Source organism: Chelonia mydas, chromosome 1, assembly GCF_015237465.2.
Source record: "Chelonia mydas isolate rCheMyd1 chromosome 1, rCheMyd1.pri.v2, whole genome shotgun sequence".
Lineage (NCBI taxonomy): Eukaryota > Metazoa > Chordata > Testudines > Cheloniidae > Chelonia > Chelonia mydas.
In genome coordinates this window covers 121,711,273-121,726,183 of record NC_057849.1, presented here as the reverse complement: position 1 = coordinate 121,726,183, position 14,911 = coordinate 121,711,273, and the positions used below count along the sequence as shown (strand labels likewise).

Sequence of the window (14,911 nt, the reverse complement as noted above, 5' to 3'; positions counted from 1 at the left end):
AGTTTGACTAATTAGCCTTTTACGGAAGCATTGGTGGGGGTTTTTTACTTTGAAATGAAAGGCTTCTATGGTTAGGTTAATCAGATGCAATTCTGGTTCTCTTTTCCAATATTAAACTTTGAAATGTAGAAGTATCTTTTGTAAAACATACAGCTCTTAAAGCCTATTAATTTCTTAGTAATATCTTTTGTATTCTAGTAGAGAAATTACGTTTAGAGTATGCTGGTAGAAAGCACCATAAAACTACGCAAATAAGAGTCAATCATTTAACCAAAGACACTTCATCTTTAGTAAAACCCCAGAATTGGTAACAGAATAAAAACATGCATCTCAAAATTGTGTGTCAGAGATAGTTAAGTATTATCTTTGTACATTAAAATTCCTAATTCCATGTTGGCTCTCTGATGAATTATAGGGCTTCTAAAATGTAAAGACCCTTGAAAGCAAGATTTACTTGTTAAGGCAATGCTTGTTAAATACTGATCTAATAGGCAATAATCAGCTTAAACCCAATATAAAGCAAAAATATGACCTTTAAATGTCTTCTAATATTTTTTTCTTTCACAGCTATATCAAACAGGATGATAGAGAGGATATTTTCAGGAGCAGTAACAAGGTAACTTTTTATATGTTGATTTAAATACAGGTAATCCAATTTAATGGTCAGGCTTGTTTATGAAAAATTGAAAATGAAGTTCCTAGAACAGATGAGCTCCACTGAAACTCGAAAGCTAATTTCAAGGGTTCAGCGCTGTCACTCCATCTTTTTAAATCCACTGTTTCAACAGGAATTTTTGTGTTGCTGGTGCACAATGTACTCTGTGCAAAGATCTTTGATTTATGGTAAATAAGGTAAAGCAATGTTGACCGTTACTTTGTAAAATCTAATTTGGGTTGGGAGGAAAGTGAAAAGCAATCACTGGCTTTCTCTGCTACTTTATCTTTCCATTTGCAATTTAAAACTTTAAAGGGACTCCAGTTGGAAACTCAAATTTTCATTTGAAAGCTTTTTCTACTAGTAAAAAGAAAAGGAGTACTTGTGGCACCTAGATACTAAAATTTATTTGAGCATAAGCTTTCGTGAGCTACAGCTCACACTGAACGCATCCGATGAAGTGAGCTGTAGCTCACGAAAGCTTATGCTCAAATAAATTTTAGTATCTAGGTGCCACAAGTACTCCTTTTCTTTTTGTGGATACAGACTAACACGGCTGCTACTCTGAAACTTTTCTGCTAGTGTTATAAGTAACACATAAGGTTAATGTAACTAAAGTTAGAGGAAAAATTATTTATCTTAAGTGAGTACTTTGTGCATTCGACAACACTGTATAGGAGCTTCAGTATTTTTTTGATGGTCATTTGTATTTCCTGTCTCATGGAATAGCTATGATGACTAGGGCGAGATAGAAAACAAGGATTCCATTTTGTGAAAAACTGAGGTTTTAACATGTTCTGCATCAGAATGAAAACTGGACCTGTCAAATTTAATAAATAAAAAAAAAAAAAGCAAGAGAACTACCTGAGACTAGCCAGTGGCCCAATGCTCACTTGGGATATGGAAGACCAGGATTCAAGTCCCTGCTCTGCCTGATTCTACCTCTCTCATGCGCTCTCTCTCTCTGGCCTAGTGAATAAGTAACTATTTACACCAGTGATGTGGACCTCTACAAAATTGCGAATGGAGGTGCAGGCCATTTTGGAAATTTAGACATCTGCAGACCCCAAGGGGTCCACAAGTTGGAAACCAGTGATTTACATAAAGTGAAACAGCTCCAACAGGAGAGCGAGAGAGACTGACTCTATGGCCTGGTGGTTAGGGCACTTGCATGAATCAGGCAGAGCAGGGACTTGAATCTTGGTCTCCTACATCCCATATGAGTGTCGTAGCCACTAGTCTAGTGGTTATTCTGGAGTGGCCTTTCTCTTACTTAGACCTATTCTTGAAACCTTCATGACAAAATGTATGTCAAAACCAAAAAGGTTGAGTGAAAAATTCAGTTTTGATGAATTGGCATTTTTTGATCAAAAAACAGTTTAGTCGAACAATTCTTAGTCAGCTCTAATGACATCACACTCATGCAGTGCTTTTTGGCATCTCACATGCATGCTGTTCCTGAAGCTAACAAAGGGGTCTTGACCAGTAAATGTAGCAGAAAATCTGAAACCAAAGTGGCAGTAGGTAGCCCCAGAGAGGAAGAAGTGTGCTTGGGCATGTTTCATGACTTCCCAAAAGATCTAAACATCAGCAGGGTATCAGAAAGATGCTTAAAAACAGGAATTCTGTACAGGACAAATTTCACAACCTGCTAACCCAAGGCTGCTTATCTGATTTTTTTTTTTTTAATTGGTCAGTTTTGTAAAAATCGAAGTTCTCTTTTGGAAGGTATAGGACACAAAGGAAGTTGCTTGGAAACTGTAATGATCAGTGCAGTATAAGAACAGAAATGAAATGGAGGTGAAACCAAAAATAATTCAGAAAGTATCGTATATTTATATTTTTATATATATATGTGTGTGTGCTGTTGATCAATCACAGTTAACTCACACGATTAACTCAAAAAAATTAATTGTGATTAAAAAAATTAATTACGATTAATCAGTTTTAATTGCACTGTTAAACAATAGAATATCAATTGAAATTTATTAAATATTTTGAATGTTTTACTACATTTCATATATGTTGTATCGTGTTGTAATTGAAATCAAAGGGCATTTTTTGATTACAAATATTTGCACTGTAAAAATGATAAACAAAAGAAATAGTATTTTTCAGTTCACATCATACAAGTACTGTAGTACAGTCTTTGCGTGAAAGTGCAACTTACAAATGTAGTTTTTTTTGGTTACATAACTGCACTCAAACAAAACAATGTAAAACTTCAGAGCCTCCAAGTCCACTCCGTCCTACTTTTTGTTCAGCCAATCGCAAAGACAAACAAGATTGTTTACATTTATAGGAGATAATGCTGCCCTCTTCTCACTTTCTGGTGACATTGTAAATAAGAACAGCCTTTGCATGCCACTTTTGTAGCTGGCATTGCAAGTTATTTACATGCCAGATATGCTAAACATTCATATGCCCCTTCATAATTCGGCCACCATTCCAGAGGACATGATTCCATGTTGACAACGTTCGTTTAAAAAAATGCGTCAATTAAATTTTACCTTCATTGTGCCATATATTTCATGTTATAGCAGTCTCGGATGATGACCCGACTCATGTTGTTCATTTTAAGAACACTTTCACTGCAGATTTCATAAAACGGAAAGAAGGTACCAATGTGAGATTTCTAAAGATAGCTATAGCACTCGACCCAAGGTTTAAGAATCTGAAGTGCCTTCCAAAATCTGAGAGGGATGAGGTGTGAAAGAGCAGCACTCTGCTGCGGAAACTACAGAACCCAAACCATCAAAAAAGAAAATCAACCTTCTGCTGGTGGCATCTAACTCAGATGAGGAAAATGAAGATGCGTTGGTCCTCACTGCTTTGGGTTGTTATCGAGCTGAACCCGTTATCAGCATGGACACATGCCCTCTGGAATGGTGGTTGAAGCATGAAGGGGCATATGACTCTTTAGCACATCTGGCTCATAAATATCTTGCAATGCCGGCTACAACAGTAGCATATGAGTGCCTGTTCTCACTTTCAGGTGACATTGTAAACAAGAAGTGGGCAGCATTATCTCCTGCAAATGTAAACAAATGTTTGCCTTAGCGATTAGCTGAATAAGAAGTAGGACTGAATGGACTTGCAGGCTCTAAAGTTTTACATGGTTTTATTGTTGAAGGCAGTTAATTTCTGTACATAATTCTACATTTGTAAGTTCAACTCTCATGACAGATTGCAATACAGTACTTGTATTAGGTTAATTGAAAAATACTATTTCTTGTGTTTTTACAGTGCAAATATTTGTAATAAGAAAAGTGAGCACTGTACACTATGTATTCTGTGTTGTAATTGAAATCAATGTATTTGAAAATATAGAAAAAAAATCCAAAAATATGTAAATAAATGGTATTCTATTATTGTTTAACAGCGCAATTAATTGCTGTTAATTTTTTTAGTTGCTTTACAGCCATATAGATAAGTGCTTGAAAAGCAACAAAGGAAAAGCAACAATTGTTTTGCCAAAACACATTGTCACTCTTCCTTTGTTGCTTTCCAAGCACTCTCGGATTAGGCTACAAAATGCTGTGCAACTTTTGTATTTTTTTAATTCAAATGTAATTCTAAAATTTTTATATATCCATAACAGTGAACCAGATTGTCAGCCCCACTTGCTGCCTAAGCAGCCATAATCATAGGACTGGAAGGGACCTGAAGAGGTCTTCTAATCCAGTCACCTGCACTCATGACAGGGCTAAGTATTGTCTAGACCAGTGGTTCCCAAACTTGTTCCGCCGCTTGTGCAGGGAAAGCCCCTGCCAGGCCGGGCTGGTTTGTTTACCTGCCGTGTCCGAAGGTTCGGCCGATCGCGGCTCCAATTGGCTGTGGTTCGCTGCTCCAGGCCAATGGGGGCTGTGGGAAGTGGCGGCCAGTACGTCCCTCGGCCTGCGCCGCTTCCCGCAGCCCCCATTGGCCTGGAGATGGGAGCCGCGATCAGCTGAACCTGCAGATGCGGCAGGTAAACAAACCAGCCCGGCCCACCAGGGGCTTTCCCTGCACCAGCGGTGGAACAAGTTTGGGAACCACTGGTGTAGACCATCCCTGACAGGTGTTTGTCTAACCTGCTCTTAAAAATCTCCAATGATGGATATTCCAAAACCTCCTTCCCTAGCAATTTATTCCAGTGCTTACCTACCCTGACAGGAAGTTTTTTCTGATGTCCAACCTAAACTGCCCTTGCTGCAATTTAAGCCCATTGCTTCTTGTCCTATCCTCAGAGGTTAACAAAAAAATTTTTTTCTCCCTTCTCCTTGTAACTTTATGTACTTGAAAACTGTTAGCCTGTCGTCTTCCCCCCCACCCCCTTCTCTTCTCTCGTCTAAACAAACCCAGTTTTTTCAGTCTTCCCTCGCAGGTCATGTTTTCTAGACCTTTAATCATTTTTGTTGCTCTTCTCTGGACTGAAAGTCCAGATCTTTCCTGAAATGTGGTACCCAGAATTGGACACAATACTCCTGTTGAGGCCTAATCAGCTTATTTAAAGAGCCAGCTGAAGATTCCTCCTCACCGTACTCTGTGCCATCCACTTCCCCTGTTCTTTCATACAGGATGTGTTAAGGCTGGGGCAGCACACGGAGTTTTGCTGATCCTGAGCCAGAGCTGCATTCCCTAACTTCAGCTATGATGTAAGCTTTTGAGTAAATTTTAAAATTAACATGAACAAAATGAAAATGACCCTTTTCCAGTGGTGAAGTCTAGTCCCAGTTTTGTTGCAGTATTTCAATGTCTTAAAATACTTACGCATTCTTGTTTTCCATTTATGTCAATACCTGCATTGGTCTTTAAGGGGCAGAAAAGCACAGAAAGAAGGAAAACTTAGCTATGCTGATTTTGTCTGGTTTTTGATATCTGAAGAGGACAAAAAGACTCCAACTAGGTAAGAGTTAACTGACACTTGAGCATAACTAGAAACTGGCTTTATTGGCACTGCCACTAGCTATAAACTGGCAGAACATACCTACCTGACCAAATGTAAATCGCTTTGAAATTTAATAGAAGGCTCCTAATTAGTGTTTTTTAATCCGTATGTTTCATTTGATTTTCTTTGGCCTCATTTCAGCTGTTGAGTCTGATTCATTTAAAGAGGGGTTTTGTGTTAGAGGAACATTTTCAGATATATCAGGCTTAAACAATCCACCTATCCTTTATATAAAGTTGTTCTTTCTAACTAGACTTGGTAATTTTCAAAGCTCTTACTTTTAAACAAGGACTTTCTTGAACATAGAATCATAGAATCTCAGGGTTGGAAGGGACCTCAGGAGGTCATCTAGTCCAACCCCCTGCTCAAAGCAGGACCAATCCCCAACTAAATCATCCCAGCCAGGGCTTTGTCAAGCCTGACCTTAAAAATATCTAAGGAAGGCAATTCCACCACCTCCCTAGGTAACGCATTCCAGTGTTTCACCACCCTCCTAGTGAAAAAGTTTTTCCTAATATCCAGCCTAAACCTCCCCCTAAATATGTTCATTCCCTTCTGACATTATAGTGAGGTTATAATGCCGAGTGTGTGAGACAGATGTCACTGCACAAGCAAAGTGAATCTAAACTGGCAAGGAGGAAGTTATTAACCTAACACCAATCTATAGAAAAAGTAGGTTTGTAAAAGGAAGCTGGCTAAGGAAATTTCTTTACATCAGAGTTCTCTCTTCAGTATTGGTTCTTCATTAATTCCTCCCCAAAGCACTCTTTTAATGCCTATGAATATGGTTAACTGAGGCTATGTTTACGTTACCACAATAAGTCAACCTACGCTACGCAACTCCAGCTATATGAATAATGTGGCTGGAGTTACCCCGGGGCCTACGCTGCGAGGGATAATAATTATCTGAAAAGACTTACCTTACTCTTCTGGTCGGGGGTAGAGTACAGGGATTGACGGGAGAGCTATCTGCAGTCGATTTAGTGGGTCTTTACTAGACCTGCTAAATCGACTGCCAGTGGATCGATCTCAGAGCGTTGATCCCTGCCATAGAGTAGACCTGCCCTAAGTAGTGCTGCTATTTTACGGGGTTATATTTTATTCCACCCTAATACTGAGTAGGGATAGGCTCGCAAATAATGAAACAAATTCTGCATTGCTATATGCTGTGAAAGACTTCAGTAAGAGCTGCATTATGACAGAGCAGAACTATGAGGTGTTGATGAAATATAAGGTAGTTCTTCAATGTGAACTCTTGTAGGAAGCCAGAATTTGACTTCACTTTCCATTGACTTCACTGGGAATTGTGGCCAAATATCAGAGGTGGAATTAGGTCCTCCTACCTACTTAATTTACAGGTATTTTTAAAATGCACAATATAGCTTACCCTGTATTGTACCTGAGTCAGCACCTGGTGAGAGAAGTGTTTATGCAGAAGTCTGCTGTATCATGATAGTCCATTCTTGACTTAATGCAAATCCCTACTAGGTATGCTTAAAGCTATGCAGTGGGATCTGTGAGCTGTCCAATGTCTGTAAAAGTTTTTTTTTTTTTTTTTTTTTTTAAATTAGATGTTTGCAAAGAGCTATTCATGCAGTAAACAGTTAGTGTTATCACTTATTTCAGCATTGAATACTGGTTTCGCTGTATGGATCTTGATGGGGATGGTGCATTGTCTATGTATGAACTGGAGTACTTTTATGAGGAACAGTGTCAAAAACTGGATAACATGGCCATTGAACCTCTACCTTTTGAAGACTGTCTGTGCCAGATGCTGGATCTTGTAAAGCCACAATGTGATGGTAAGGGGCTTCTTTCCATTCTGTAACTATTTATTTATTTTCTGCTGCCTCAGATTAATTTGGTCTTTGCCTATGGGGTCATCACTGGGCTGTGTTGTGAATCTGCCTTTGCTAGTTGATCAAGCTTAATATTCCTAGTTAAGCAGAAGTAGCTGTTTACTGATCAGCCTAGAGTATCAGTCTGCTTTTATAGTAAGAATCAGATTGTTAGGCCTAATCTTAGTTACTAGTTCAGCAAAAAAAAAATTAGACCAGAAAATACTGATGTGGGTTAATAGTTCTATAACGGGGGTCCTTCCACTGGAACATGTTTGTGCTTCTGAAATGACATGTCTGAGTGAATTGCTTTGCACATTAAAATCAAGAGGACCTCCCTTTTTAAAATTTTTTTAGTCTTTTATTTATATGAATCCATATGCTCCTTCTCATAGCTAGGTTGAGTGTGCTCGAAAACTGAAATCCTGCATCACTGACTGTGACCCAGGGCTGTCTGTCTCACTTTAACTGACTGGCTCCATACTGCAGCTATAGTATTCTCATTTCACTTGTGCTCCTGCGATGAAATATAATATTTAATAGTTCATTTATCTTTAATGTCTGTCAATTAGCTGTGGAATGACTTGTCCTAGACAAGGACAATACTTCTCAAATGTGGGTGCCTAATGCTAGCATCCTAAATCCATGTTTAGGCACCTAAAAAGTGGCCTGATCTTCAAAAGAATTGAGCAGCTCCCATTCAGTTAAAATTCAGTAGGGGTTTACTGCATTTTAATCCTCCTAAATTTGACCCTTAGCTGATGAAACCTAGAGAAACTCAAGTTTAATATAGAAAATGTTATTCCTGATGACAAAAACTCTTAAATATTAAGTGAGCATCAGGCTGTAGCAACTGATCTATTCCACAGTTTTCCATAATCCAAGTAATTTTGTTTGCTTTTTCTAAACTCCTTAAGGTACTGAAGTGTGCAACAGTAATCTATATCCCTTATTCTGTTTATTACCACGTTTTCAAGCCACTTTCATCTGCTCCACATGTTGCATGTTGGAAGCTTTGGCTTCTAGCTCAGGGATAAGGCTTTGGAGTCCATCAATCTGTTATATTTGACACTACTTTTAGACAGCTTGACTCGTGTAATGTCTAAATGTTTATCACATAATCCTTATTTGGGCTGAACTTTTAGGCTTCCTGTAACCTATTTCAGTAACAACCAGCCTTGTATTGGTTTCCATCCAACAGATTTGCAGAGTAGACACATGAAGTTCCAAACATGTAATGTATTCACAAAATATTGTGTGGACTCAGTATTGTAGCATAAATTTTGGGCTGGTCTCCCTCTCTTGTGTTTGTTTTTTTAAGGCATAGGATGCATAGCTCAGTTCTCTCATCTTTCAGACAGCTATTAATTTTTCTTGTGGAACTAAATTTCAGTAACGCTTTCTTATTGACACTTTTTATGGTATTATCTATACGTAGTCATATTTTTTTTCCTAAGACATTTAAAGTGATCTTGCTAGATTTCATGCACTCAATTCTTAGACATGCTTGGATTTTAATAGTCTCCAGGAGTGTGAATCTGTTGTACTTGCCTATAATTTTTGTTCACAGAACATAGTAATTATTTTGAAGTCTCACACTCACCACCCACCTTCCCTGCTCAAATTAGGGGCTATTGAAAGATTACAAAACTTCTCTAAGGTGGTTGAAAAGAAACTGACTGAAGCACTAAAATATGCTGTGAGTTGGGGAACTGCCCAGATATTAGATCCCCACAGACAAGGACAAGGGACTAACCAGCACCCTGTCAGGTGTTGAACAACCATCAACAGCCATTGTCCAGCAAGGGAGTTACAATTCAATGACTCACTTGCACTTTGCTGGTGTATGGTGAAGCTGGAGGGCTGAGGAAGGGGTAGTGAGAAAGGAGAGCTGCACTGAAGCTGAACAGAAGCTGAACAGGCTGTTCACTGGACTGGAGGAGGAAGAGGCAGGTGGTGGGATTGTAGCAGGAGAATAGTAGGAGAAGCTGTTGTGGAGAAATAGGTGAGGGGCCAGGGGAAAATCCTGGGGGCAGATGGATCCCAGAAGAAGCTATGCTCACATCCAGGAAGACTTGCCTCCGGAAAGGAACTGTGCTTTTGTACATGTGGGGAAAATAAATAAGACAGCAGCGAGAGCACAAAACCAGCTGAGAAGTTGCTTCCAGCTGGTTCTGAAACAGCAGGAGCCCTTCAAACCCATAAGGGTTTAGAGAATGTCATCTTAACTAAGGAGTTAACCACCCTAAACATCGACTTCGCTCCTGCACGTGACCCCACACAAGCAGACTCCTGTGCTTCAGTGATCAAATGTTGACTTGAAGCTTTAAATATTCAAGTTTATCATTAAACCAGTATTAAGGCAGATTGGGAGCTGTTATAATTTCTTTATATAAGGCACCCACAGCATATCAATCACTCTCCATCAAAATGGCTACTGAAAGTTGTAACTTTATCAGCACTGTTTCAGTTTAATCTTACAGATTTTTAGTTCTTGAGCAAAATGGTGACTTTTTCCTTTTAAATTTTCAACACATTTGCACTTTCAAAGAAGGGCTGAATCACAGCTCAATTAGTTTTTATTTTTTAATATTTTACTATTTATCTCTTAATCTTTTTCCAGAGAAAATTACTCTCCATGACTTAAAGAAGTGTAAGTTAGCAAATGTGTTCTTTGATACCTTTTTCAACATTGAAAAATACCTTGACCATGAGCAGAAGGATCAGTTTTCTATGTTGAGGGTAAGTAAACTTTGTCTGGTTAAACACAAACATACAAAATGTAATACCATGCATTATGCATAAATTTAATGCATAAATAAAATGTTAAAATTGATTCTGTTCAGGATGGTGAAAATGAAAGCCAAGAGATTTCTGACTGGGAGAAATATGCTGCTGAAGAGTATGATATCCTGGTAGCTGAAGAGGCAGCTACTGACCAGTGGAATGATGGGTAAGAACGATGTGGGGAATGTTAATAGTACGAGTTAGCTAAATTAATTAGAGTACTGCATATTAAACACCTTTGATGTCCATCATGACCTTGCTTCAACAGAGTCCCACTGTAGGAGTTCCATACCTAGCTCTGTGGCCAAGGAACCTTTTTTGAGCAGTAGATTAGAGGGTATTGAGGGGCCCAGGAGGGCATCCTCATGCATCTAAAGCAGTACATTCCAATGACAGAGGTATAAGTGCTAAAACTAGTTGAAGTTTTACAAAGATTTTGTCAAAAAAGGTCCTTTTTTTCCAAATCAAAATCAATTTTTAAAAAAGCAGTTTCACAAAATTTATTTAAACATCAAAAATTTTAATTTACAGAAAAATCTGGTTTTCAATAAACAAAATTGTGCAAATAAAAAACTTCAAAAAACAAAAAAGGGTCCACTTTGAACCCTGTAAGATAGAAACAACTTTAAACTAGTACACAACTCTATTTTTCTTCCTTCTCTAATAAACACCCCACCCATCTAATCATGCCTCAGCTACTCGCTATCCAACTGCTAGAGCAATCACAAAATCCAACATCTACCTTACTCCATGCTAGTCTTTCAAATGTAGTTTTTAATAGTCTAAATACTTTTATATAGTAAGTATTTAGGACTAAGGTTCTGTGTTTGCTGTTGTAGCTTTAGACCACTACTTAAATTTTTGCCTTTTTTAAAGTTGCCGTCGGCCTCAACAAGATGTAAGATCTGTCTGGAAAAATAAAGGATGTTGATGTTCCTGGGTTTCCCACATCAGATGGGCATGAAAAGTGCCTTTATGCCTCATTCAGTTAAATGCTATGGCACCTGCAAAATCTTCTCTAAAAAGGACCAGAAAGACTGTAAGCCTCTGTTCTAGAGCTTGTTTGCGCAAGAGGTTCTAGTAGCTTGAGTCCAAGAGGCCTCTTAAAAAGATGTGTCCAGGCATAAGTAATGAGCCTATTGCAAATTCCCAGGCTGAAAGACCACTATTGCTTAAATGTTTCTGGTATCCTGAATGTGTGCTTTTAGGAATCAATGCAAACACTGTATGTGTAAATACCTATTGGAAAATGGAAGGAAAAATAAATCCCAACACCATGGAGATAAACTGAAACTGGTTATATTTCTTAGTTTCATACTTGTAAATCTAGCATCTATAACATGCCGCCACAGTAAAGTAATCAGATGTTCCTTCAGATTCAGCTATTAGTGGTTTTATGTTCTTCTGTTTTTACCAGAAAAAAAACCCTGCATCAGCAGAACACTGACATTCCTTCTGTAACAATTTTAGGGATTCTGATTTCTCTGACTACTAGCCTTGCCCCACGCTAGGGTAAGGAAATGTTAAGGTAAGGATGCTTGTTTTGAGAAGGTCCAGAGGTTCCCACTGGTGCAGGGCTGCATGTTTCTAAATATCACATCCTTGCATAAGATCCAGAGTTGAGTTTAATTAATGTTCTTAATTTCTAACTTCTCTCCTCCTAAGCATCGACATCCCCAGTTGAGAGGGTATTAGAGTATGGTTTAACTGATGTTTCCCTACAAAGTTTGCTAAATATTTCTGTAGGCATAATTTACTAGTGTTTCTACACAGTCTTGCTTCTCAGTGTTTTCTTGCTATATAACTTGCACCACTCATTGCCCTAAGATTTAATTTTCTGACCCTTTAATCATTGAGGTGGGTGTTTTTAAAGTTACAGTAGATTCTTCTGATTAGCAACCAGCCTCAGTTGCCAGCAAAAAAGTTGTCATTATCAGGCAGTTGCCAATAAGTGAAAGGCAAGTTTTTGAGACTACAGCCAGGGAAGGAAGCACTAGGATGTGCCTTCCCTGACTGCAAACCTGCCTATGGGGAAGGGGACTGCTTCCTGGATGCAGGGGCTTTCTATAGGTAGCAGAGGTGGTAGGGGCCCGCAGAGATGCACAGTACCTCTCCATTTGCTTTCTGGGGGTTAGGGCTCGGAATGCAGTGCTGGGACATGCTGTGTGCAGCCCCACTAGGGAAGGTGCAGGGAGAGGTACCATGCCCACAGCCTCCCTTCCCAGCCTGTAGCCCCGTACCTCCTGGGTGTGGCCCCAAGTTTGTGGGCACCAGCCACAGGCAGAACTGCAAGACTGCATCTAGGGAAGGCACAGCCCAAAACTTCTTCCCTGGCTGCAGATTTGCAAAGCTGCCTGCAGTTGGGGCCTTTCTTCCAAACAACAAGCAGCATGCATTGCCAATACCAGAATCCCATTAACACTGAAATCACTAGGATGTTGCAATTAACTGGAAGTTATTAATATTCAGGTTGCTATTAAGCGGAATCTACTGTACTGGCTTCCTAATTTACTTTAATCTTTCAAGTGAGGCAGTGCATTTCTGTTATCTGATCGGAGCCAGCATGGATAAAATACTCTTCCTTTTATGCAATCTTTTAGAAAAAATATACTGGATTTCTTTATTTAAATGTAATACAAGTTTATTTTTTTAAATCTGTTTTAAAATTTTTTGAAATTGATAATATGTTAAGGCCTAACCCTGTTACAAATAACTATTAAAATCATTTACATTAAATACAAAAAGTAGTATTAAGCAGTATGCATTTGCCGCCAAGCTTTAAAGAAAGTCAAACCACTGAACTAGTTGAAATCACTAGGTGAGCCCCTGGAACCAGAGTTTGTTGAAGTGCTAAACCAGCAAGTGTGCAGAGAATTTTTTTTTTTTCAATTTATTCAACTAGTTCAAGTCAGTGACTAGCATATTCAAAGTTAAGAAGCCAGTTGGGAGTTGTAAAAACAAGAAAGCTTTTTTTCTCTTCCAATCTATAAATACAAATTTGGTATGAAAATATGAGATCTTCTAGTTCTAAAATCTTGAGGGACAAGGTGACCAGAAACAAATCAGTTCAGTGACTACAGATAATGCTTCCTTTGTCTAATAACTCCATTTTAAATGCAAAATGTTTTGATATATCTTTTTCCTTGTGTCCAGCACATTTAAGGTAGTTCTAGTTTTTTAAAATGCTGTTTTATGCATTTTTAATTGAATTTGAATTTCATCCAAATAGAGCTTGACAGAATTCACAAGTTAAGTATTTTAATCTAGTAAAAAAAGGTAACCTCTGTAATTTCTTAATTAAATGTGTTTAAATATAGTGTATCCTCCTGGTTAGCAAAAAGAAGCACCAAATTTAATGTAAAGGCTATATTTAGTTGCAGATCAGTGTATTTTAATGGTTACCAACCAAAGAGAATGTTTTTCCTTAAGAAATTAACTAATATATAAATGCAAAATACAATTAAAATTGATGACTTAAATCAGAAAGCAGGAAACCTAGATTTAAGTCATGATTTAAATTTAAGTCATGGTCTGGACTTCCCTGAGCCTCTGAATGCCAGATGCTGGGACTGGACGACAGGGGATCACTTGATAATTGCCCTGTTCTGTTCATTCCCTGTGAAGCATCTGCCCGTGGCCACTGTTGGAAGACAGACCAATGGTCCACCTAGCCCAGTATCGTGAGCTGGTATGGCCATTCTTATGTTGATTTAAACAGGTCCCCCGATTGAAACTACCAATATTTATAACTTACTGATCTTTTTTTTTTTATTGGGCTTTTATGCCTAGATCCTACATTATCAATTTAGAGACCATTGGCTTGGAAGTGCCAAATGAATATATCTCTCATGCAGCAAAACTAGGACAGCTACTAAAATCCATGTGTACAGTAATAGGTTGAAGTTGGCAAGTGAGTTTCTAGAAGACTCAAAGCAAACAAAGATTAGTGTTTAAGGAGTAGGACAAGACAAGTTGTTTTGTAGTCAATTTAGAGTTGGCTCACAGTTTAAATGCTGTTAAAACAAGGTTTTATAAAACCAAAGACCAGTAAAAATGTTTTTACAATTTTAATATTCCAAAGAAACAGTTAAATAAACCTTTTCTCTGTAGTGTAAGAACCTGAAAATGAAGCAGACTTCATTTGACTTTGTTGAGGCCAAGAGAAATGCAAGATTATAAATAGTGATGAGTAAACTGATTTTAAAATAGAGCTTTTCTTACAATAGATGACGAAATTGGCATATGGCTTTAAGTTACTGCAGTATATAAAGGAACTGATTAGCCTCCTGATCTCTTGTTTACTTTTGTAAGTGGTAATGTTGGCCTTTCTTGATGTATGCAACTCTCTGAAAATCCAAATTTGTTTTTAAATTCAGCATAAAGTTTGTTCCAATTAATCCTTTGGGAATATCAGTGGTGATATCAGAGGATTCAGTACAGTCCTATCTAGAAACAGGGCATTCCAGTACAGATTTTAACCTTTCTTTTTTAGATTGAGAATTCCTATTAATTTGAATGGTGTTTGGAAAGTGAGAGGAAAAAATAAAGGACCTAGACAAAAATATTTAACCTATAAAACTTTAAATAAATATGTCTGAAGCTTCTGATATGGTGGGTGTGTGGGCTGGGCTCCTTAGTAATTGAGAAATAACCAAAGTACTGCATAAATGCTGGCATATGGGCAACTTGAGGAGTGTTTGT

General features: G+C 38.1%; 2 protein-coding genes across 11 annotated transcripts in view; one reads left to right on the top strand and one right to left on the bottom strand.

Annotated features, from left to right (window-relative positions):
- Positions 1-14,911, bottom strand: part of LOC102936729 (cohesin subunit SA-2) — a 159,679-nt gene that overhangs the window by 25,960 nt on the left and 118,808 nt on the right. The window lies entirely within an intron of this gene.
- The window catches only part of PPP2R3B (protein phosphatase 2 regulatory subunit B''beta), an 88,931-nt gene that overhangs the window by 68,411 nt on the left and 5,609 nt on the right, over positions 1-14,911 (top strand). For 6 of the 9 annotated variants that reach the window (XM_037899298.2, XM_037899288.2, XM_037899315.2 and 3 more), the window contains 5 exons: positions 568-616; positions 5,454-5,543; positions 7,212-7,387; positions 10,047-10,165; positions 10,270-10,376. In XM_037899298.2, coding sequence (XP_037755226.1) covers positions 568-616; positions 5,454-5,543; positions 7,212-7,387; positions 10,047-10,165; positions 10,270-10,376 — 541 coding nt within the window. Of the gene's footprint in view, positions 1-567; positions 617-5,453; positions 5,544-7,211; positions 7,388-10,046; positions 10,166-10,269; positions 10,381-11,627; positions 11,739-14,911 lie in introns of those variants that run through there. The other 3 variants (XM_037899321.2, XM_043537743.1, XM_037899331.2) reach the window with 3 other exon arrangements.